The following is a 24,544-nucleotide window of genomic DNA, read 5'->3' on the forward strand; positions in this document are numbered from 1 at the left end:
CAGATGAGGGAGACCTTGATCACATTTCTGTTGTGCGAGGTTGGGGGGAGAGGACAGAGGAAGGAAGCATGATTGTTACCTCGCCACCAACACAACAGGGACTTGGTGCTCCTGGATGCGCAACACACATGAGTGCCTTCTTGCTGCACTACCTGCAACATGACCCTCGAATTGTGAGAATTAGAAATAATCCTGACTACTGGGTTGCCACACTGTTAGATCCCCGGTACAAAAGTAAATTTGCAGAAATTATTCCTGCCATAGAAAGGGATGCACGCATGCAGGAGTATCAGTAGAGACTGTTGCAGAATCTTACATGTGCTTTTCCACAAAATACCAGTGGTGCACGTAGTGAATCTCACAGTTCCAACTTGCCAACCGTGGGACCGTCAAGTGTTCAGCACTCAAACCGTAACAGAACCACAGTATCTGCTGGTAACATCAATTTTGCGGAATCATTTCACCACTTTTTTAGCCCATCCTTTGCAAGGCCACAGGAGACAAGAAGTCTGACACATAGTCAACGCCTAGAGACGATGGTACAGGGGTATCTCCAAGTAAACATTGAAGCCACGACTGTGTCACTGGACCCTTGCTCTTTTTGGGCTTCCAATCTGGATAAATGGCCGGAGCTAGCCACTTACGCCTTGGAGATCTTGTCATGCCCCGCAGCCAGCGTTCTGTCTGAACGTGTGTTCAGCGCTGCTGGTGGTGTGCTGACAGATAAGCGCACGCGGCTCTCCACTGATAATGTAGACAGACTCACGTTCATAAAGATGAACAAATCATGGATCCGAAACGACTTTTCTACCCCTGTGTCATCCTGGGGAGAGTAAAAGCTTGATGATTGGTTAAAATCACCCTACCAACCGTTTTAAGCTTTCAAATTACTAATCATGTTTATCTGTATCTTGACTGGAAAATAATTTGGGCTTTGTAGCAGTGTGCAGCACTGATCCTATTAGGCCATCTATACTAAAGCTTCACCAGATTTAAAATTAAAAATAATTTTTAGCTGCATCTAGCCCGGAAAATAATTTTGGGGCTCCGAGATGCGCAAGGCACATAAGTGCCTTCTTGCTGCACTACCTGCAGCATGACCCTCATATTGTCAGAATTCGAAGTAATCATGACTACTGGGTTGCCACACTCTTAGATCCCCCAAACTTTTCGATCAACCTTTTCATTTTAATAAAGACCAAAAAAATGGTCATTTTTGAAATTATAAGCATTAGCAGGTTGTTAGAAACTGAAATCAAACAGTTTTCAACTCAAAACTTTATTCTAGGTGATGTTACATTTTCACATAGGACCCCTTGTTCGAAAGGAGCTTCTGAACTCTCTCGTCCATTGAATTTGTCAGGTTTTGGATGGTTTCTGCTTCAATTGTTTTGCATGAGGACAGAATACCCTCCCAGAGCTGTTGCTTAGATGTGAACTGCCTCCCGCCATCATAGACACTCCTTTTAATGATGCTCCAAAGGTTCTGAATGGGGTAGAGGTCAGGGGAGCATGGGGGTCACACCATAAGTTTGTCCCCTTTTATGCCCATATCAGCCAGAGATGCAGATGTTTTATGTGCAGCATGAGATGGTGCATTATCATGCAGAAAAATGATCTTGCTGTGAAATACACGGTTCTTCTTCTTGAACCATGGCAGGAAGTGCTGTTTGAGAAAATCCACATACATTATGGAGTTCATCTTTAGCGCCTTCAGGGATCCTAAAGGGGCCGACAATCTCTCTCCCCATGATTCCAGCCCAAAACATTACTCCACCTCCTCCTTGATGGCGCTGTAGCCGTGTTTGCGTGGGGTGTCCATCAACCAGCCATCCTCCACTCCATCCATCTGGACCATCGAGCGCTGCACGGCACTCATCCGTGAACAAAACAGTTTTGAAATCAGTCTTCATGTAATGTTTGGCCCACTGGAGCCGTTTCTGCTTGTGTGAAGTGGATAGAGGAGGTCGACAGGATGGCGCATGCACAGCTGCAAACCTCTGAAGGACCCTGCATCTTGTTGTTCGGGGGACGTTGGAGGCACAAGCAGCTTCAAAAACTTGTCTGCTGCTATGACAAGGCTTTTTTGCCGCTGCTCTTTCAACCTGACGTAATTGCCTGTAGGAAAGAGTCCTCAATTTGCCCTTATCAGCACGCACACGTGTGTACTGTGAATCAGCTACATACTTCTTGATTGCCAAGACACTTCATCCTGATCATCGCACAATGTTGATTGTAGTCATGCCTTGACCTAAACACTCCACAATTTGTTGCTTCTCAGCAGCCGACACATCCTTTTTCTTTCCCATTTTGGCAGAAAATGTAGGCTGCTTAATAATGTGAGAGAGCCTTCTTAAGTAGTCTTGCCTTTCATTGGACACACCTGCCAAACTAATTAGCACAGGTGTCTGCAATTGCTTACAGTGATATAAAGAGCCCTGACACACATCACCATCAATGAGTTTAACTGACAAACAAACAAATTCTTCCCTTATCACTCCTAAACACTTTTTGCATAATAATTTGGAACGCAGTGTACATGTGCTTTTCCAAAAAACGCCAGTGGTTCACGTAGTGAATCTTACAGTTCTAACTTGCCAACCGTGGTCTGTATGGAGTTGTTCAATAAAGGGCCCAAAATTAAGATAACATAGATGGGAGAGGTCTCTATGAATAGGAATTCCTAAGTATTTGATACCCTGTGAGGGCCAGGCAAAGGGAAAGTTGGACTGGATGGAATCCTATATGGATTTGGGGAGGGAGACATCGAGGGCCTCAGACTTCGCTGCATTGATTTTAAAATTTTACCATGTAACAAAGTGATCTATTTCAGCCATAACAGCATGGATGGATATATGTGATTGAGTGATATATACTAGGACATCATCAGCAAATAGAGAGCACTTGTACTCGGTGCCTCCCACCTCAATCCACCTAATATTGGGGTTATGGCGAATTGATGAGAGCAGGTGCTCCATCACTAGGATGTATAAGAGAGGGGACAGAGGACATCACTGCCTTGTCCCATTGGTGATTGTGAAAGGTGATGAAAATGTTCTGACGCACCCCCTGGGCCTTGGGACACCCGGAGCCGGACCCTTTTTGGTGGATGCTGGTGGTTGTAGTCTTCGTGGCGGCGACCCGGTTCCGTGGCTCAGGGCGGTCAAACCAGTGGCGGAACTATTTATGTGGTTTTGATGTTTAAATGTCCGACTACGCCACCCATGGATTGCGGTCAGAGTGAACCGCCGCTACAGGGCAGACCGCTGAGGCTGGTGTTGTGGGTGCAGCAGAGCGTAGCATAACTCCCCACGGGAGGAGTATAGCCTCAGGGCAGTGTATGCGGAGGATGGGGGTGATGGTGCAGGGCAGCAGCAGTAATGACACAGAGTCAGTGATGCAGTTCAGGGCCTTTACTCACAGTTCTTATTATCCAGACCACGTCTGCAGGTAACGGCTGCCCACGTCGTACTGTGCTCACCAGGTGAGGGGCTCAGACAACTCCCAGATAACTTTGGAGCACTTCACAGGACCCCCTTTGTGTGTCCTTTGTCTGGCCTTTCTTACCAACACTTCTGTCCGGCTGCCTCGGGCCTCCTCTTGGTAAACTTGGTGCCAGTTTCCCTGACCCTATGTGGTGCCTTCCTAGCGGGTGTAGCGAGGGGCTGCGCCACATAAAATGTCAGAGCCTCCGGTTTCTAGCTGAGGGTCGTTTCCTGCCTCCACTAGTTCGGGGACCGGTCTCCCCCTTTGGCCTGACCCCTCCACGCAGGTGGATTCGGGCGTGCGGTGGCGACTCGCCCGTCCGCACCCCTGGGATCCCTTCATTCCTCGTTCCTGGAGCCTTCTCCGCTCCTCTTCCTTCCTTCTCCCTCTTCCAGGCCTGGGCCTCTGTTACTAGGCCCGCCTCCGGAGCAGAGCTCATGCAGAGCCCCTGCTTCCTGCCACTTCTGCTCAGACTTCTCTGCACTGAACTAAGATGGTGCCCACCTTTTATACTCCCTTCTCAATGCACCCAGGAACTGCTTCCTCCCTGCTCCTGCACTACAGGGTTCCCCTTCCTCAGTGTTCCCTCCCCCCACTCCAGCCAGGGACAGGGACTGTCGTGCCCATCTCAGGGGCATATTGGTCGCCCTGCCCCACGGCAATGTGGTGTAATGCATGCAGGTGTCGGGTCCTGATCCACACTCCATCCTTACCTGAGAGTGAGATATCACACCTCTGGGTGAGGTGCAATACGTCTGTAGCAACCGAGCACTCAGGGTGCTACAGTTCCATTTATCTTCAGCCTAGGTGACGTATTGCGATACAGGGCCGTGATTTTGGCTATAAAAGGGTCCCCTAGACCCCTACCCCAAGCTTTTTAAGAGAATCATATATGGCGTGCCAGGAGACTCTATGGAATGCTTTCTCAGCATCCAACGAGAGTATCTAATTACAAATTTTTAACTGCATCTAGCCCAGGAAATACTTTGTGCCTAGTAGCAGTGTCTGCTAGTCAGCGGATTATCTCGGCTGTTAAGCAAGCTGCACCACCTGTAGTTTAGACACTTAATTTTTTCAAAGGAAATGCTTCGGGACCATGGGATACTTAGTGAAGAGCATCAGGAGGCACCCCAAGGCATAGGGGCTGGGACTGGCAGTAGGATGCCTTGCGGTGGACAGCCGAGCTCGATCCTTATAAAAGCTTTTTAACTGCAGCAGCTTTAGTGGACGCTACTGGAGCTGGAATTACCGCGGCTGCTGGCATGAGACTTGCCCTCCAATAGATCCTTGTAAATGGATTTAAAGTGTATTCATTCAAATTAGAGAGACAATTTAAATTAAAAAGCTTAGAGCTGCCTCCACCACAGGGGGGCTCGCTCGACCCACCAGCGGACAGGCACCAGTATTAGGAGAGGGGGGCTGGCCGTCAGGGTTCACCGCGGCTCTGGCACAAACCCGGCGACACGGAGGTGGCACGGGCAGGAGCGGACTGGCCGTGTCGGCTTCTCACTTTTTGGATTTTAGAAGGGCATGACATGCCTATATCTGTGTCTCCCCCTCCTTTTACTCCTCCACCTCTTTTATTTTCGCATGACTATATGTACTTGTCACTTTTCCATGTGTTAGTTATGTCTTCTGAGCAGTTTGTCAGCTTTTGGACACCTTTGAAGGTGTTTTCTATGTGTTTCTATGTGTTTTTGTTTGCCTGCCATTGGTTTTAACGGTGTTCGAAGGTGTTCGACGAACAGTTCGACGAACAGTTCGGCGAACACACGGGTGTTCGACGAACCGAACCGAACTCGAACACTACGGGGGGTGGCTCAACACTAGTTATATATCCTGGGGTTGTGCTGCTGAGGTATTCTGATGGCCTCATATTCCCTTGTGATTACACCGTTGTTATAGAGACTAAGAGGGGGTCTAATTCCCCACATTACACCACAATGTGAGTTTTGGAATCCTGTTGCTGACAAGACCATCTATACTATTAAAATGTGTCAGAGGAGGGTGGCAATGACCTGGAGCTGGAGGATGGAGGAACATAAAAGAAAATGTACTGATCATTTCGATTAATACACTCCTCAACAATGAAGTTGCAACACAAACAAGGAAAAGTCGTGGAATGATGGAAATCACAGGATGGAGACGTTACTGATCTGCAAATGGAGAAAAAAAAGGGAAACAATATTTTCAAAACATCTGGATTTATTCAGTCTGGAGTATGAGCCACTTGCAGAAATTTTGGCACTTCCAGCCTTGGCTGCTATCAATGAGGTCATTAATGGTCATCTGTGGAAGGTTCTGCCACTGAATGCACTTGGGCAAATCATCAATATCCTCTGCTAACAGCTCCTGTGTAATCACCGACCAATGATGTTCAGAAGTTCTCAATGGGAGACAAGTCCGGAAATGCAGCGGCCATGGGAACACGTTTAGTCCATGCAGGCTGCTCACAGTATCACAAGCAACATGCGGCCTGAGGTTCTTAAGTGGAAAAACGTCTCATGGGACACTGTGGAGAAATGGCCGTACCACTGGTGCCATCACCAAATCAATGTAACACTGAGCAGTTAGTGTACCTGAAATGAAGACCAGAGGGGTCCAGCTATCGTAGATTATGGCACATCACAAAATAATCCCAGGAATAGGACCAATGTGATGTTCCGCCATGAAGGCCTCTTTATGGTGAGAAGTACAGACCGTCTGGTTCTGCACTATGATAGCATTTGAAAACGGTGGTGTGAGACCAGTGGAGCAACTTCACGAGGGAATGTCACACCTCCCACAAAAAATATGAGTATTTAAAAATTAAGCAAAATGTTGTATGTTCCCCAAAATGGTGTCAATATCAATTACATCTCAACAGGCAGAAAACAAGCCCTCATGTAGTTCCATCAATTGAAAATAATAAAAACATCATGTGTCCCGAAAACGAGCAAAAGTGTCTTTTTTTCTTCCTAGAATCCTTCGAGAACGACTCTCGGACACTGTAGAGTTGAGATTTTGATTCTGGCTCAGGGTAAGGGCATGTGCATACAACGTCTTTTTCAGGTGGATTCTGCCTAAAAAAGTGCTGACTAAACGCTCAAAAAAATGAACACATGCATTTCTACATAAAAAAAAACTCTTTGTCCACATGTTGAGCCTTTTGAGCAACTTAAAAAACCGCTTCAGGTTTCCAAAGATGACAAATGGTTAAAAGAAGTGAGTGGATAAGTCTTCAGGCATCTTCCACTCTGAAGACACCCTACAATTTAAAATGGAAGTCAATGGAAAGGCTCAAATGATGTCCATAAGGCACAAACCTCTTTGTGATCATTTTTTCCAGCGTTTCTGCTTGAAAAACGCTAGTGGTTCCTGCATTGATATATGGAGTTAAAAAATTGACCGAACAACTCCTCTAAAAACATGCCACAAAAATGCTTCAAAAAAGCAAAAAAAAAAAAAACACGGGCGGTCAAAAAGGTTGAAAAAGAAATCCCAAGAGATATAGAAGGCGGAAATACCAAAAGCCACTGAGATGCTCTGATGGATTTGGCCAAGGCTGTGATGTGATGTTGGACGCAAGAAACAACAGTTCTTAGAAAGTCTGGCAGATCAAATGATGGAAGAAGGGGCATAACTATAGTATGTACAAGGGTTGCAAATTTAACCTGGAGGGGGCTAAAAGAACCCCTTGGCCCATATGAAAAGACTATTAGTATTAATGACCTGTGATAGTTTGGGGGGGGGGACCCTGTTGGAGATTTTGCACCGGGACTATGGGCTTGAAGCTACGCCACTGTGCGTATGGTTTCCCACTGGCTATTAACAGTTGATATGAATCTGACAGGGGAATGTTTATCAGGTTTCTTTTGGGGAGTAGACAACAATGGGTTACGAGATGTAGTTTTGTCATGATCGTAGCCCTTTTTGATGCCTCTATTGCTGTAGCGGCGTGCATGGAATCCATCTCTGAGGTCCTGAGCCTGAACTTCAAAACCGTTATCTGTTGAATAGATATGTTTCATCCTCAAAAACTGTCCCACTGGGACAGCTCAAATAATAGAGGACATATGGGCAGATGTGGCTTGTAATAGGGAATTTATTGATGCTTCCTCACGGTTGCCACACGTATGCCACACAGGTGTACACGGACATCTCCGGTACTGTTTTTTCCGGTAGCGGAAATATCAGTTCATATTTTGCTGCCCTGGTTTGACGGTGCAATGTCACATTGGCAGAGCCCTTAAGGTGCCAGAACAGCATAACCCCCCATAAGAGACCCCATTTTACAAACTACACCTCTCAATGAATTCATCTAGGGGTGCAGTGAGCATGTTGACACCACATGTGCCTCACAGAATTTTACACCATTGGGCGGTGAAGAAAGAATAATTCAATTTTTACCACCAAAATTTTGTTTTAGACCCAGATTTTACATTTTACACCAAAATGGCACCAAAATTTGTCACACATTTTTGCTGAATGTAGAAATACCCCATATGTTGCTGTACAGTACTGCTCAGCCACACGGTGAGACTCGGGAGGGACAGAGCATTATCTGCCTCTTGGAGCGCAGATTTACCTAGGATAGTATCCAGACTCCATATACACAGCTGCTACGTACGGTAATTCAGATGAACTCCCAAGGGATCCATTCACTATAATGAAGCAGCAGAGTCAGGCCTCTTTCACACATCAGTGAGTCCGGTACGTGTGGTGACAGTTTCCACACATACCGGAGACACATACACACGCAGACCCATTCAAATGAATAGGTCAGTGCTCGTCAGTGTGTTTCCACGGACACATGTCCGTGGGCAAAACAAGTTGACATGTCCATTTTTTCACACTGCACGGGCTGCAAAACGTGCCACACTGATGACACATGCATGACATCCATGTGTCATCAGTGTGACACGTACTGGCTGAACGCTGCCCTCATCATTGTCCCCTGCTTGCGCTGCGACCAGTGCAAGCAGGGGACCATGATGAGAGCAGTATTCGCTCACACAGAGGAGCCAGGGAGAATGATTCGGTCCAGTGAGCAAGCCCCGGAGCTGCACTGAGCTCAGTGAGTGACAGGACACCGCTGGCCCGTTCGCTGGAGCGAGTCATTCTCACCGGCTCCTTGGCATGAGCAGTCAGATGTGTCACAGCAGGGGACATCTTCAGACAGGTGAGTATAAGGATTTTTTATTTTATTCTTATTTTTACACCAGGACACAGTGGGAGCAGAATACTACTCTCAACATTGTCCTTTGCTCGCGCTGATTGCAGCCATAGCAGGGGACAATGATTAGAGCAATGTTCAGCACCCGGTGCTTGGGAACGGTGCTAACTGTACAGCTGATTCCCAGGCACCGGTACGTGTGCTCCTGATGCGGCTCACGGTTGCCACACTTATGCCACACAGGTAGCTGCACATGGATGCGGATATCTCCAGTACTGTTTTTTCTGGTACCAGAAATATCTGGAGGTGTAAATCTGGCCTTACACTGGACTCCATCTGACCTCTGTGTAGCAGTGTCCTTTTTTTCAGAGGTTCAAAAAACTGGCCGACAGCACTTTTATGCTTGTCTAAAAAGACAGACACCGTGGGATCACAGGCCAGATGGCATCCATGGTGCTTCCATCTGCCTCATTACATGGAATCTTCCGCTGGGGAATCACGTATTGCAGAGATTTACACTGAAACCCTGGTGTAAGCGCTCAGCGCAGAGCGCAGGATAAATGTGAGCCAAGACTCACTGCGATCTTTGGGAGGCAGAACAAACAAATCAGCAGCAGGTGAATAATTGGTTTTATTTATTTTTTACGCCGTTCATCATGCAGGATAAGTGATTAGATAAATTTATTACTGGGGTCGGTGCAATCACAGCGATACCAGATTTATATCGGGTTTTTATGTTTTGCAGCTGTCATACACTAAAAATATGTTGTTGTTTTTTTGCAAAGACTAGTTTTTGCATCACAATATTTTGAGAGCTATAAATTTTTCCATATTTCGGCTGACAGAATCGTGTAAGGGCTTGTTTTCTGTGGGACAAGTTGACGTTTTTATTGATAACATTTTCAGGCACGTGACAAGGAATTTGGTAAAAGTATGATTTACTTTAAGACAAAAAGACAGAAGTACATTTTTATAAGACTTACTGTAACTACGATCATCTCAATCTAAAATGACTCAATGATTCCAATTTTCTTTTTGGAAGATATTGCCTAATATCTCCTAACAGGGCATTATTTTTAATATTTTTATTTTTACTTTGGTTGGATAAGCTGACAAGTCACTTGGGATGTTTAGTTGTATTAACATCATCCTTTCTATTTCCAGCCGGTAACAATAATTATCCTCTAGTCCCCCAGGACGAATCCATCTTATAAGTATATAAACTCCTATTCCCACTAACCATCTCGCTATCTGTAAGACAGGAGTTGTGTGTGTGTTGTGCACGTGGAATAGTTTTTCAAATGTGACCGAGACTAAGCTAGACAAGAAGCCTGGGAGTGGCTGTGTTCTAGACCTGTTATAGACTGAAATATCTTTTTTGAGAGGGATTTGGTTTTGGTGGAATATATGATTTTCGGCCAGTAATAATAATAAAAACCAGTAGGATTATTGACTTTTCCCGGAACTAAAAGGACATTTTGTGAGTAACCGGACACAGAGAATCTCATTGTTTAAGTGGATCTAAGTTTTCCAAAAGAGGAAAAAAGCAAAAGGAAGGGAGGAAAAGGGAAAGGAAAAGAGAAAAGGAATGAAAAGGGAAGGGAAATAGAAAAGGAAGGAAAAGGTAAGGTAGAATAAGATAAGGGAGATAGAAAAGGGAATAAAGGGAAGATAGGAAAAGGTTAAGGGTATAGAAAAGGGAGGAAAAAGAGAAGGTAGTCAAAAATAAGGGGTGATAGGAAAGGGAGGAAAGGAGAAGAGAGGGGAATGTAAGGGTGTTTGGGAAAAGGAAGCGGAAGAAGGAAATAAGCTAAAAGGGCAAAGGGAGTGAGGGAAGGTAGAAGAAGGGCAGAGTAGAATAAAAGGAGAATAGGGGAAAGGAAGTGAGGGGAAGAGAAAGAGAGAGAAAAGAATTGGGATATAGGAAAGGAAATCAGAGTAAGTGAAAGAAGGGGAAGGAAGCGAAGAGAGTACAAAAGGAAGAGGACAAGCGTGAAAAGTATAAAGTAAAAAAGGGAAGCGGAATCCTGGGAAGAGAAAGAGAAGAAGGAGTGGAAAGAACAAGAATTAAAAGGTTAAGAGGAGAGTATTGAAGGGAGGAAAGAGAAAAAAAAGAAAGAGGAAAGAAGTATAAAATAAAGGAGAGGGAAAGAAAGGCAAAGAGAAGATAAAATAAAGAGGGATAAAGAAGGGGAATCACAGGAGAATGAGGTCTCTAAACACTTTACTTGAATGTGCCCCATTCTCTCTAAGGTAGGTCTCTAATTATCTATGGAAGACTAAGGGAAATCCTCTACAGGCTCCTTCCTTGTGAAATAACTGAGGCGTATAATATATGAAGACAACATTCTCTTATTTGAAGATTTTCTACAATTTTAGTAGAGGATAGAAGTTACTGTGGCTCTTCGGGTGGTCTTTATCACCTTATCAACTTTCTAGTCTCATATCTCCATGTGAAACCCGACCATGATATATTATCTGACTTTTAATCTGCTAGATCTGAATGTAACCTTACGGCATATGCGGTGGCTATATAATATCACATACTTGTTGCTTTGTGAGGTTTGGCTTTTGTATATCTGTGCTATGCAAGGGTGTGATGGTGTGACGTCCACTGCAGGCTGCCATATACCTGGTGGCAATATCAGTGGGTATCTAAGTCAGTTTGGAGACCTGGTCATAGGAGGAACTTTCCACATTCATGTGAAAAGGATCTATTCAGAAACTCATTTTACAAGCAAACCAGAAGATCTTAAATGCGAACAGTAAGTCTATAAAAACTCTACAAGGGTTATATGTGTTTTGATTTGGTAATAGGTAGATATCAAGTCCGGCACTGGTGGAGAGGGCTCATCATACCAAATATCCGATACTAGGATGTTGTATGATGGCAATTAGTATAGCAAAACCAGGACACAAGGACCAGGTATCGTTATTCAAAGTAGATATATATGGAAAACACAATGGCCTATGCCAATGCTCAGGATGTGGACTTTCTATGGGAGAAGAGCAAATTAGGTCTTTGAAGAATGAGGATATATGGACCTCTATACAATATGGGTAATCCATATGTGATCACTTTAGATTGTATGCATGAATTCCTTATATAGTAAGTTTCATTGACCAACCACTAATCAGTGAATATCGTGACATGGAAGTAATGTATCACTATTACTGTAAATTGGATCTCTCGGTTAACCCTGCACTGCAAACAATGATACTGAAGGCTTAACATTCTTGGAGACCAAGTCATTACTTGCTTTAGACAGAAACCCAAAAATAATATTTTTGTGGAAAAGAAACCTTCTTATTTATTCCAGTCCTACTGTTGATAAGGAGCTTACTTGTTACGGTAGCAAAAAGCAAATACCACTTCTGTGCCTTCTTTTTCTCAGTTCAGAAGTAAGCTAGTGAAAAATAGCCATCACCTTCATTGTTAGAGAAGGAAAATGTTTGTTAATTGAGAAGGTCCTCCTGCTAGAGAAGGTCTAGAGAGAGTTGCTTAAAGGGATGAATCTAACTAGTTTGGGGTTAAATTAGGTTAATGTTACATTTCCCAAATTTGTACTGGAAAATTGATTTGGCAGAGCATGCCCAAGCAAGGATTTTCTGATAAACTCCTAATTTGCTGCTCTGGTCACCATATCTAAATGAGTCCCTCAAAACATTACTTATTGTGCCAGTAATGGGTGTTCTAGAAAAGAAAGAGGACATCTTACTAGATCTACAAGACTGGAGAGGAAACTTAAAGTATCAACATGCCTCAAGTATGACTTATCCTTGAAAGAAAAGGACATGGTTGCAATTTATTTCAGAGATGAGTCCAACATGTTCTACTACATAGATACAGATATTTTAAAAAACACTTCAACCATCTATGTTTTTACTTTATTAGAGTTGAAGTTCAATCTTACCAGATCATGCAGGCCCTAATATTCGCAGTGGAGGAGATCAATACAAATCCAGATATTCTTCCCAATATCACTCTGGGATTCCAGATTTATGACACTTGTACTATCTTGAGAAGAGCAGCAGAAGGCACCTTGTGGATGTTATCTGGAGGGGAACCAAGTGTCCCAAATTATCGTTGTGGTGAAGAAGGAACACTTGTTGGGATTGTAGGTGATTCTGCGTCTACACGCTCAATCCTCATGGCTCAGATCTTGGGTCTATACAGATATCCGCAGGTAAGGTGACCATTGTCCCCCTTGTTGGAGGAGCAAATTGTGCAATGGAGTTGTTCTTCTTAATCTAAATAGATCCTTGTCTACATATGCCCTTTACTCACCACATGTTTATGTACACAACTACAATCTTTACACCTCTGTGTTATTATTTCAGCCCGCTTGAATTGGTTCATTCATACAGCAAGGGCCACATAAAAGCCCATATGTAGCACAAATCAAGATTTGCCAGGTTGGATTATTCCAGTGCTTGACTGTCAAGATTTGATTAGTTGACATGACCAATGTCACTGCTTACCATTTATGTATTCATGGTCAACATGGCCACCATATTGATCCACACAGGACAAAACAAAATCCTGATTGTCCACAGGTATCAGAAGGCTACATTGTATTTCTTAATAAAGTTATTCTTCTTTCATTTGTCTACAGATAAGTTATTTTTCCACCAGTCCATTCCTCAGCAATAGGAACTTGTTCCCCTCCTTTTTCCGCACAGTACCAAGTGACGCGTTTCAATATCGAGGTCTAGCTGAGCTAATTCTGTACTTTGGTTGGACATGGGTTGGGTTACTGGCTTCCGATAATGATTATGGTCAACCTGGCATCCAGGTAGTAAAGCAAAAAATAGTCAAAGCTGGAGCTTGTGTGGCCTTCATTGAGAATATCATGACTGGACAACCCAACAGAGGTGCTCCACGTATCGTTAATGTTATCAAAGATTCATCAGCCAAGGTGGTGCTAGTTTTGTCTTCAGTTTTTGATTTCTTGCCTGTGGTGGAAGAGCTGGTCAAACAAAACATAACTGGGAAAATTTGGATAGCCAGTGAATCATGGTCAACCTCTCCCCTTCTTAACAAAGAAAAGTTCAAACCAGTCTTGGTGGGTACTATAGGTTTTGCTATTCATGGGGGACAGATGGCTGGATTTGTAGAGCATCTAAACAACTTACACCCCTCAACATCTCCTAATGATCACTTTTTACTTAAACTTTGGGAGGAGACATTTTCTTGCAAGTGGACCAACCTCCATACTAGAGCTGATGGCGTGCTCAACCAAACCATCAATGAATGTATTAGGGAAGAAAAATTAGAAAGTGTCATGGGTAACGTGGACCTTAGAATAAAATTTAATGTCTACACAGCAGTTTATGCCTTTGCGTGGGCCATACAAAACTTGCTGCAATGTGAACCAGGAAAAGGACCTTTCCTTAATGGTACTTGTGCCAACATCTCATCCTTACATCCTTGGCAGGTAAGGAAGTTGCACACTTATATTTGTGAATACTAAAGGCATCTGGGCTCCAACACGTGAGCAGAGATGAGTTCTCGCAAGGGCGTACTGCGACTACAGAAGGTTGAGAGTTAACACCCAAGCCCTGGTGTCTGAGAAGACCTAAAGGGCTTTTCATCAATTTAGAAGGCACCAGTAATTTACATGCCACATGGTAGGTAGATGCCCTTACAAACTCCCAATTACAACAAAGATAGCTGTCGTCCAAATAATAGTTAGGTTGATCGCTCATATGCCAGCTATCTTGCCCGACTCTCCCAAACACGGGTGCAGTTGATTTGCCAAGTGCTCCTGTGTTCTCTAGGAGGCACCTCCAGCTCAAGATTCAAAGATCAGCAGTTCAAAATCAGATATTCCGTATGTCTGTCAGGTGGCCCCCATGCACATTAGACTGTCAGCCAAACCCGTCAATATCTGCAGGTTCAGTTGACATTACTCTAATGTGTACAGGGGTTTTTAGACATTTTGCATTGGAGCCCAGTAGGTTCAAGTTACACCTCCAGGTTATGCCATAAGCTTTAAAGACTCCAGTAGAGACTTTTGACTCACAGGGTTGGAAAATAGGTTGCAGATTCCTCTACTTCTGAAGAGAGATAGCAGTAGACATTTCAGTGAGTTTGTGGTGCTTGAGTGAAGAGATGATGATCTCAGGCTTTAAAAATGTTTGTGACTTAATGGATTAGAAAATAAATTAATGAATCATTTCTATTTCTTCAGCTCCTTCATTATATTAAGACTGTAGATTTTGAGACTAAAGACAAAGCTCACATATTTTTTAACAATAAAGGGGATCCTCCAGCCCTCTACGACATTGTAAATTGGCAGCTAAACTCCACTGGTTCCATGGAGCAGAAGATAGTTGGAAGTTTTGATTCCAGTTCTCCAGAAGGGATTCGAATGAAAATTAACAATGCAGATATTATATGGAGATCTGAGGTAGGACATTATATTCTGCAAGCATTTAATCTCACACATAACTAGTTTTGGGTCAGAGTGTGAGAGATTTGGTACTTTACTTTCTGGCAAACTGAAATATGAGGTTTTGTTTAGCCAAGTCTTTATACAGTGGGTCATTTTACTTACTATAGATTATTATTATTATTATTATTATTATTATTATTATTATTATTATTATTATAGTGCACATGGCACTTTACATGTGAAAAAGGGGTATTCATACAAGAACAATTACAATAATCTTGAACACAATGTGATAGCGACTGGTACAGGAGGAGCGAGGACCCTGCCCACGAGGGCTCACAATCTACAAGGGATGGGTGAGGATACAGTAGGTGAGGGTAGAGCTGGTCGTGCAGCGGTGGTTACTGCAGGTTGTAGGCTTGTCAGAAGAGGTGGGTCTTCAGGCTCCTTTTGAAGGTTTCCACGGTCGACGAGAGTCTGATGTGTTGGGGTAGAGAGTTCCAGAGTAGGGGGGGAAGCACGGGAGAAATCTTGTATGCGATTGTAGGGGGAGGAGATAAGAGGGGAGTAGAGAAAGAGATCTTGTGAGGATCGGAGGTTGCGTGCGGGTATCTAATGGGAGACTAGGTCAGAGATATATGGAAGAGATAGGTTGTGAATGGCTTTGTATGTCATGGTTAGGGTTTTGATCTGGAGTCTCTGAGCGATGGGGAGCCAGTGAAGAGATTGACAGAGAGGAGAGGCCGGGGAATAGCGGGGGGGACAGGTGGATTAGTCGGGCAGCAGAGTTTAGGATGGATTGGAGGGTTGCGAGAGTGTTGGAAGGGAGGCCACAGAGCAGGAGGTTGCAGTAGTCAAGGCGGGAGATGATGAGGGCGTGCACTAGTGTTTTTGCAGATTCATGGTTGAGGAATATGCGGATCCGGGAGATATTTTTGAGTTGGAGTCGGCAGGAAGTGGAAAGGGCTTGGATATGTGGTTTGAAGGAGAGTTCAGAGTCCAGGGTTACCCCAAGGCAGCGAGCTTGAGGGACTGGGGAGAGTGGGCAGCCATTGACATTGATAGATAGGTTAGTTGGGGGGGTTGAATGAGATGGCGGAAAGATGATGAATTCTGTTTTGTCCATGTTAAGTTTTAGAAATCTAGCAGAGAAGAAGGATGAAATAGCAGACAGACATTGTGGGATTTTGATTAGTAAGGATGTGATATTGGGTCCAGAGAGGTAGATCTGTGTATCATCAGCATAGAGGTGACAATGAAAGCCATGAGACTCTATGAGCTGTCCCAGGCCTAAGGTGTAGAAGGAGAAGAGCAGAGGTCCTAGAACTGAACCTTGGGGGACACCGACAGATAGGGGGCGAGATTAGGAGGTGGTGTGTGAGTGGGAGACACTGAATGTCCTGTCTGTTAGGTATGAAGATATCCAGGATAGGGCCAAGTCTGTGATGCCAAGAGATGAGAGGGTTTGTAGTAAGAGGGAATGGTCCACTGTGTCGAAGGCAGATGACAGGTCTAGGAGGAGGAGGACAGAGTAGTGTCGCTTAGATTTGGCGGTTAGTAGGTCGTTGGTGACTTTAGTCAGTATAGTTTCAGTAGAATGGTGCAGTCGGAAACCAGATTATAGGCGGTCGAAGAGGGAGCAGGAGGAGAGGTGGGAGGACAACTCAGAATGGACGTGTTGTTCCAGTAGTTTTGAGGCATAGGGGAGAAGTGATATGGGGCTATAGCTAGACAGAGAGGATGGGTCAAGGGAGGGCTTTTTGAGGATGGGTGTGATTGAGGCATGTTCGAAGCATGAGGGGAAGGCACCAGTTGTTAGTGACAGGTTGAAGAGGTGGTCTAGGGGTGGGATGAAGACAGTGGTAAGGTTTGGGATGAGGTGGGACGGGATTGGGTCAAGTTTACAGGTGGTGAGGTGTGATTTGGAGAGTAAAGAGGAAAGTTGATCTTCTGTAATGGTGGAGAAGGTGGTTTTGGAGGAAGAGGGTTGCGTAGGTGTGGGGAGGGGCTGTGGGGGCTTTAGGCAAAAGCTTTGTCTGATGGTGTCAATCTTCTGCTTGAAGAATGAGGCAAAGTCTTCGGCTGAAATAAGAGGAGAGGGAGGAGGCACTGGGGGACGGAGGAGAGAATTGAAGGTGTTGAATAGTTGTTTGGGGTTGTGAGACAGGGAGGATATGAGAGATGCGAAGAATGTTTGTTTTACTGCAGTGAGTGTGGACTTGAAGGTAGTGAGGGACTGTTTGAAGTGCTCATTGGAGTGGGACCTTTTCCATCTACGCTCAGCAACCCTGGAGGCCCCTCGCAGTTCTTTAGTTAGGCTGGTGTGCCAGGGTTGTCTGTTGATTGTGCGAGCCTTGGAATGTGTGAGGGGGACGACCGAATCGAGAGCTGCAGCTGTTGTGGTGTTGTATAAAGTGGCAGTAACATCTGCATCATGTAAGGAACTAATGTCTGTAAGGGGGAGGAGGGATTCAGAGAGTGAGTGTAGGTCAAGGTGTTTGAGATTTCTGCGAGGGTGTGCAAGTTTGTGGAGTGGGGATTGTTGCCCTGGAGAGGAGAGGGTAGAGAATGTAAGTAGTTTGTGGTCAGAGAGAGGGAGAGGTGAGTTAGAGAGGTTAGATAGGGAGCAGAGACGGGTGAAGATTAGGTCCAGTGTGTGGCCGTCTTTGTGGGTGGGTGTGGAAGACCACTGGGTAAGACCAAAGGATGAAGTGAGGGATAGAAGCTTAGAGGCAGCTGAGAGGGAAGTGTCAATGGGGATCTAAAAGTCGCCCATGAGGATAGTGGGGATGTCAACGGAGAGGAAATGAAGTAGCCAAGTGGTGAAGTGGTCAAAGAAAGTGGTGGTTGATCCTGGGGGGCGGTAGATGACAGCCAGTTGGAGGTTGGAGGGGGAGTAGATGCGCACGCAGTGCACTTCAAAAGAGGGGAGAGTAATTGAGGGCGGCAGTGGGATATGGGTGAAGGAGCAGTTATCTGAGAGGAGGAATCCTATTCCTCCACCGTGCTTGCCGGTGGGGCAGGGGATATGGGAGAGGTGGAATTCGCCATACGAAAGTGCAGCAGGAGAGGCCGTGTCAGAGGGGGTAAGCCAGGTTTCAGTGATGCCGAGGAAGGAAAGCTTGTTAGTGATGAAGAGGTCGTGAATGTAGGAAAGTTTGTTGCAGACGGAACAAGCGTTCCATAGAGCTCCTGTTAGAGGGACTGGGGAAGCGGGGGATGGGCGGATGGGTATGAGGTTAGAAGGGTTACGAGAGTTTCATTACGAGATGGTTCATTTGTATTCTTAGCTAATACAATAATGGCCCATTGAGCCTTAATTTTTTAAAGTAATGAGGTGTAACCATAGGGAATAAAGACATTGTGGTCAATCTGGTCCTTGAAGTCTAGAAGATTTCTACCATATATGAAGAGTCTGGTGCTATAAATGGTACATGATGATTGGATAAAGAAGCCTAATAATAATTTTCAGTTGGAGCCCAGGAGCTCTATGTTACGCCTCTTAGAAAAAAGAACTTTTGTCCAAGATTTACACAACGGGAGGACAAATAGACTTAAATTTTGCATCAGAATTTTTTGTTGTCATTTTGTTTTTATGCAGCAGCGAGACAAGGTTTCCTGGTTTTGCGGGAATTTATAATTAATCTCCTCTACCATTGCTTGATCCTTATTGTAGAGCTAGATAGCTCACTTGAGGGACATCGATAGCCCCCTGTCTCCCATTACTTTCTCTACATATCTTTATAATTCTTATTTATAACACATACAGGGAATTCAGGGTGGAGGGAAATGTGGAGTGTTTGCAGTTCCCAATGCAGGGCCACATGTCCATTACATTTTTAGAGTGTCCTATGGCTCCTGAAGCTTTTCTCCTGGCAGCTTCCATCACTCCATGCTTCACATGTCTGAAGATGGTCATGCACATTTGATTATTGTAAGAAGACCATGTGTTTGAAGGTGTTTCAACCTTCACTGATGGCAGATGCCATGGAAAATAAGAATCGCTGTTGGATTTTAGCATGTTGAATCGTCAAGGAATATAAACTGCTGTTAGAGTTGTCTTCTAGTGATTTACTCCCTTTTCGTGATTCAGAATATCACGAAAACTAAACCAAACAAGAGTGCGTTTGTATTGCAGAGTAGGGAAGAACAGCTGTTAGGTGGACGGTTATGTGAACTGTATGGCCAATTTCAGAGTTTCTTTCATCCATAAATTTGGTCTCCCAAATTAAATGGAGCCCTAAGCACCTGCCTATACTATCTGCCTGTTACACCCCCATCCCCATAGTTAAAGGTCAATACTCTAAAAGATTTGCCAGAAAACTTACAGGTGAAATTTCAAGCTCTACCATTTATGTCTCTAGTACCTTGTTCTTTAGTTTTCAGTGTGTAATTGTCTATATGGTGAATTCATATATTTAGACTCCTCAATCAAAATGCAGTCCAAGTTGTCCTTTGGGATCCCGAAAGGCAACAATTCCAGGAAAGCCCATGTGCTGCTTCGAGTGTGTCCAGTGCCCAAAAGGAGAGATTGCAAATATGACAGGTACCATAAACACACAGTCAGAAAGTGTCATGTATCTTATGTGTGTAATTTACAAACAATTTGATTCCCATGTTCTTCTCTAGATGCTGTAGACTGCCAAAAATGCTCTTGGGATACTTGGCCCAATACCCAGCAGGACATGTGCTTACGAAGAGCCATTGAATTTCTCTCCTATGATGAAGCTATGGGTATCAACTTGGCAGCCCTGTCTATTATTTCATCTCTCATCCCCATTGGAGTTCTAAGAATCTTCATTTGTTACAACACAACACCGATAGTTCGAGCCAATAACTGGTCCCTTAGCTGTCTTCTCCTCGTTGCTTTATTTTTCTGTTTCCTTAGTTCATTAGCTTTCATTGGATATCCACATCCTGAGAAGTGCCTGTTGCGTCAGGTGGCATTTGGCTTGGCTTTTACTCTCTGCATCTCTTGCGTCTTGGCCAAAACCATAACAGTGGTTATTGCTTTCACGGCCACCAAGCCTGGGACTAGTTTGCGACGATGGACTGGGGGAAAGTTGTCCTACTCTGTTGCTGTGACTTGTGTTCTCATCCAGATATCAGTCTGTGTGACTTGGCTTTCTTACTCTCCTCCATTTCCCGAGTATGACACACAGACTCCTTCTAGTGTCATAATTCTTAACTGTAATGAGGGGTCTCCTTTTGCATTTTGGGTTATGTTGGGGTATTTGGGTCTTCTGGCCACTGTCAGCTTCATCGTGGCCTTCTTGGCAAGGAGACTTCCTGACAGTTTCAATGAGGCCAAGTACATTACATTTAGCATGTTGGCCTTCCTTTGTGTCTGGATTTCCTTTATCCCAGCAACTCTGAGCTCCCGTGGGAAGTACACAGTGGCCATGGAGATCTTCGCCATCCTTTCTTCCAGTTGGGCCATTGTTGTTTGTATATTCTTACCCAAATGCTTCGTGATATTGTTTAGACCTGACTTGAATGTAAGGCAAAATCTAATGAGAAAAGAGTTTGGCCAAACTAGAACATCCTAGTTCTAGTCTTAATAATAATAATAATAATAATTTTTATAGCGCCAACATATTTCACAGCACTTTACAATTTTAGGGGGGACTTATACAGACAATACAGACTAAGCATATCTCATATCGAAAGGAGTGCGGGCCTTGCTCGCAAGCTTACAGTCTATGAGGAAATGGGGGATCTCAACAACATGTGATCACTTCACCTCTACCAGCAAACGCTACTAGACATGGCATAAGAAGAGGTAAAATATGAAGTAAATCTGAGTGTTTAACATATAAATACTGTATATGTGTAAAAGTATACTTATCTGATATATTCTATACACTGTGAACAGGGTCATATTTGATGTACATACTACCGTGCACACTTTAAATGGTCATGCCTCCTTCAAAGTTCCCATACACTTTAGATAGTTCAATGTGTTTGGGGTTCTTTACTACTATTAGATGAACGAGCCAATATTAATGGGTTAGGCTGACAGACTAATGTGTATGGGGGCCCCAGATAGATGAGTGTCTTCGAATGAGATAAATATCCAGACAGATAAGGATCAGACAACAAGTCTTTTTGTTTTCTAAGAGAGAAGTTGCTACTAAAAAAGTCTGACAGTGGCTCTCATAGAGAACACAGAGGCACTCAGCATATTGAACGCTTCTGTGTATGAGAGAATTGAGCAAGATAGTTGCCAGTCAAATAATTGGTAGAAACACTGGTCAGCCGACAGCTATCAAAGGTGTTTTGGGTGCTTCAGTGAAGTACTTGTTCAGCTGACAACATATGACTTTGTTCAGATGGCTGTATGTTCAGTCTTTGGGTTGTCCATCTGTGCAATGGAAAGCACACTAACACCATTAGTACGGGAATACAGCTCTAGAACCACCATCAATACAGGAATACAGAGCCAGAACCATCATCAGTTCATGAATACATCTCCAGATCCACCATCAGTACATAAATATAGTACTAAAACTACTATCAGTACAGGAATGCAGCAACAGAACCACCATCAGTAAAGGAATAGAGCACCAGAACCACCAGATGTACCTGAATACTTCACCAGAACTACAATCAGTACAAGAATACCGCACTAGAAACAGGGTCGTAGCGTTCGAGATGGGGGCTTGTCGACACCAGCGCCTATTTCAACCAGATGTCCATCTTCGGATGCACATTCAGTGGAAATATGTTGCGCACAGAGACACACCAGCACCCTGTACCACAATACACGGCACCAGGCAATCAAAAGCCAGCAGCTGACGTTGGAGTGCCAGTTATGGGCGACACATGGCTGTGACATTGTGTGCTACCCATGATGGCAGCGCCAGCATCATCTGCTGGCCTCTGCACCAGTGAAGTAAGAGAATTTCTTTTGAACCCTTTTGGCTTGAGCCTGTTTTCGCCTTCGCGACCAGGCCAATTTTTTCAATTCTGACCACTGTCACTTTATGAGGTAATAACTCTGGAATGCATCAGCGAAATCAGACTCATTCTGAAACTTTTTTCGTTACACATTGTGCTTCATGATGGTGGTAAAATTTGTTGAATACAACTAATATTTATTTCTGAAAATATCAAAAATTTGGTGAAAATTTTGCAATTTTCAAATTTTCAAATATTATGCTCTTAAAGCAGAGAGTTATGTCACACAAAATAGTTAATAAATAACATTTCCCACATGTCTACTTTACATCAGCAGAACTTTTGAAACATTTTTTTTTTTTTAGAAAGTTATAATGGTTAAAAATTGATCAGCAATTTCTCATTTTACCAACAAAATTTACAACACCATTTTTTTTTGGACCACATCACATTTGAAGTGACATTGAGGGGCCTATATGACAGAACATAAACAAAAAAAACACCATTCTAAAAACTTAACCCCTCAAAGTGCTCAAAACCACGTTAAAAAAGTTTATTAACCCTTCAAGTGCTTTACAGGAATTAGCGGAACATGGAAGGAAAAAAATGAAAGTTTTACCTTTTCCCACAAAAATGTTACTTTAGCCCCAAATTTTTTATTTTCACAAGGGTAACAGAAGAAAATGCACCACAAAATTTGTTGCGCAATTTCTCCTGAGTACACCGATACCCTATACGTGGTGGAAAACTACTGTTTAGGCCAGGGGTGGGCAATTAATTTTCCCGAGGGGCCACATGAGAGACCGTGACTGTTGGGGAGGGCCGAACCAATAGGCTGAAATTAATTCTGCTCAATATTAATATTAACATGAGCATGAGCCCCACACAGCCTCCCCATGTCCAGCATGAGCCCCACAAAGCCCCCCATGTCCAGCATGAGCCCCACACAGCCCCCCCATGTCCAGCATGAGCCCCACACAGCCCCCCATGTCCAGCATGAGCCTCACACAGCCCCCAAGTCCAGCAAGAGCCCCACACAGCCCCCCCCATGTCCAGTATGAGCCACACACAGTCCTCCCGTGTCCAGCATGAGCACCACACAGCTCTCCTGTGTCCACCATGAGCTCCACACAGCCCCCCATGTCCAGCATGAGCCCCACACAGCCCTCCGGTGTCCAGCATGAGCCATACACAGCCCCCCATGTCTAGCATCAGCCCCACACAGCCTCCCATGTCCAGCATGAGCCCCACACAGCCCTCCCATGTCCAGTATGTGCCCCACAGAGTCCTCCCGTGTCCAGCATGAGCACCACACAGCTCTCCTGTGTCCACCATGAGCCCCACACAGCCCCCTATGTCCAGCATGAGCCCCACACAGCCCTCCCGTGTCCAGCATGAGCCATACACAGTCCCCCATGTCCAGCATGAGTCCCACACAGCCCTCCCAAGTCCAGCATGTGCACCACCCACCCCCCATGTCCAGTATGAGAGCTCGAGAGGCTCCTCATGTCCAGCATGACAGCCCTTCCAAGTGTCCAGCATGACAGCCCCCCAGTGTCCAGCATTAAAGCCCCCCAGTGTCTAGCATTGAAGCCCCCCATGTCCAGCATGAGAGCCCCCCCTGTGTCCAGCCTGACAGCCCTCCCTAGTGTCCAGCATGAGAGCCCCCCCTGTGTCCAGCATGAGAGCCCCTCTGTGTCCAGCATGACAACCCTCCCTAGTGTCCAGCATGAGAGCCCCCCTATGTCCAGAATGAGAGCCCCCATGTGTCCAGCATGACAGCCCTCCCTAGTATCCAGCATGAGAGCCCCCCCTGTGTCCAGCATGAGAGCCCCCCTGCGTCCAGCATGAGAGCCCCCCCTGTGTCCAGCATGAGACCCCCCTGTGTCCAGCATGACAGCCCTCCCTGTGTCCAGCATGAGAGCCCCCCACTATGTCCAGCATGAGAGCCCCACTATGTACAGCATGAGAGCCCCCCTGTGTCCAGCATGAGAGCCCCCACTGTGTCCAGCATTAAAGCATCTCTTGTGTCCAGCATTAAAGCCCCCCTGTGTCCAGCATCAAAGCAAAGCCGTCCCTGTGTCCAGCATTAAAGCCCCCCCTGTGTCCAGCATATACTTACTTCACTCCCCGTTTCCCTACGCTCCTGTCTCTGATGCACTGACTCTCCACAGTGTGCAGGCTGATGCCATTGTGTCAGCTGTTTCTAACGCTGATTGGTGGAAGAGGGAAGTGGCGGCCCCTCCTCCACCAATGCATTTGATGCGCCCCTGGGCCTGTGCTGAGTAGCGTTGCGCACGTGGGGGCCTACCCGGAGCCGGATCTGAGAGGGGTAGTAGTTTCGTGGCGGTGACCCGGTCCGTGCCCAGGGAGTCAAACTGAGCGGCAGTATTTAGCAGTAGATGTTAGAATGTTCGACTACGCCACCCGTTGAATGCGGTCATGAGACCGCCGCTGCAGGACAGTCCACTGAGGCCGGTGGTACGGATGTGCAGCGTGGATGGTATAACCCCCAACGGGAGGGGTATGGCCTCAGGGCAGCAGATGTGGATGATAGTGGTAGTGATGGTGCAGCAAAGAAGCTCAGAGACGTGTGGTGCAGTTT

General features: G+C 45.0%; 2 protein-coding genes across 2 annotated transcripts in view; both read left to right on the plus strand.

Moving 5' to 3' along the window:
• The window catches only part of LOC141165657 (extracellular calcium-sensing receptor-like), a 29,351-nt gene extending 8,763 nt beyond the window's left edge, over positions 1-20,588 (plus strand). The window contains exons 2-8 of the mRNA XM_073651423.1: positions 10,158-10,265; positions 11,262-11,406; positions 12,537-12,828; positions 13,258-14,079; positions 14,836-15,054; positions 19,462-19,585; positions 19,669-20,588. Coding sequence (XP_073507524.1) covers positions 10,158-10,265; positions 11,262-11,406; positions 12,537-12,828; positions 13,258-14,079; positions 14,836-15,054; positions 19,462-19,585; positions 19,669-20,588 — 2,630 coding nt within the window. The remainder of the gene's footprint in view (positions 1-10,157; positions 10,266-11,261; positions 11,407-12,536; positions 12,829-13,257; positions 14,080-14,835; positions 15,055-19,461; positions 19,586-19,668) is intronic.
• LOC141167149 (uncharacterized) overlaps positions 1-24,544 on the plus strand; it is a 1,037,600-nt gene that overhangs the window by 95,429 nt on the left and 917,627 nt on the right. The window lies entirely within an intron of this gene.

This window comes from Phyllobates terribilis, unplaced genomic scaffold (genome assembly GCF_046119375.1).
Source record: "Phyllobates terribilis strain yellow unplaced genomic scaffold, ASM4611937v1 Scaffold_11__3_contigs__length_659146591, whole genome shotgun sequence".
NCBI classification, from domain to species: Eukaryota; Metazoa; Chordata; class Amphibia; order Anura; family Dendrobatidae; genus Phyllobates; species Phyllobates terribilis.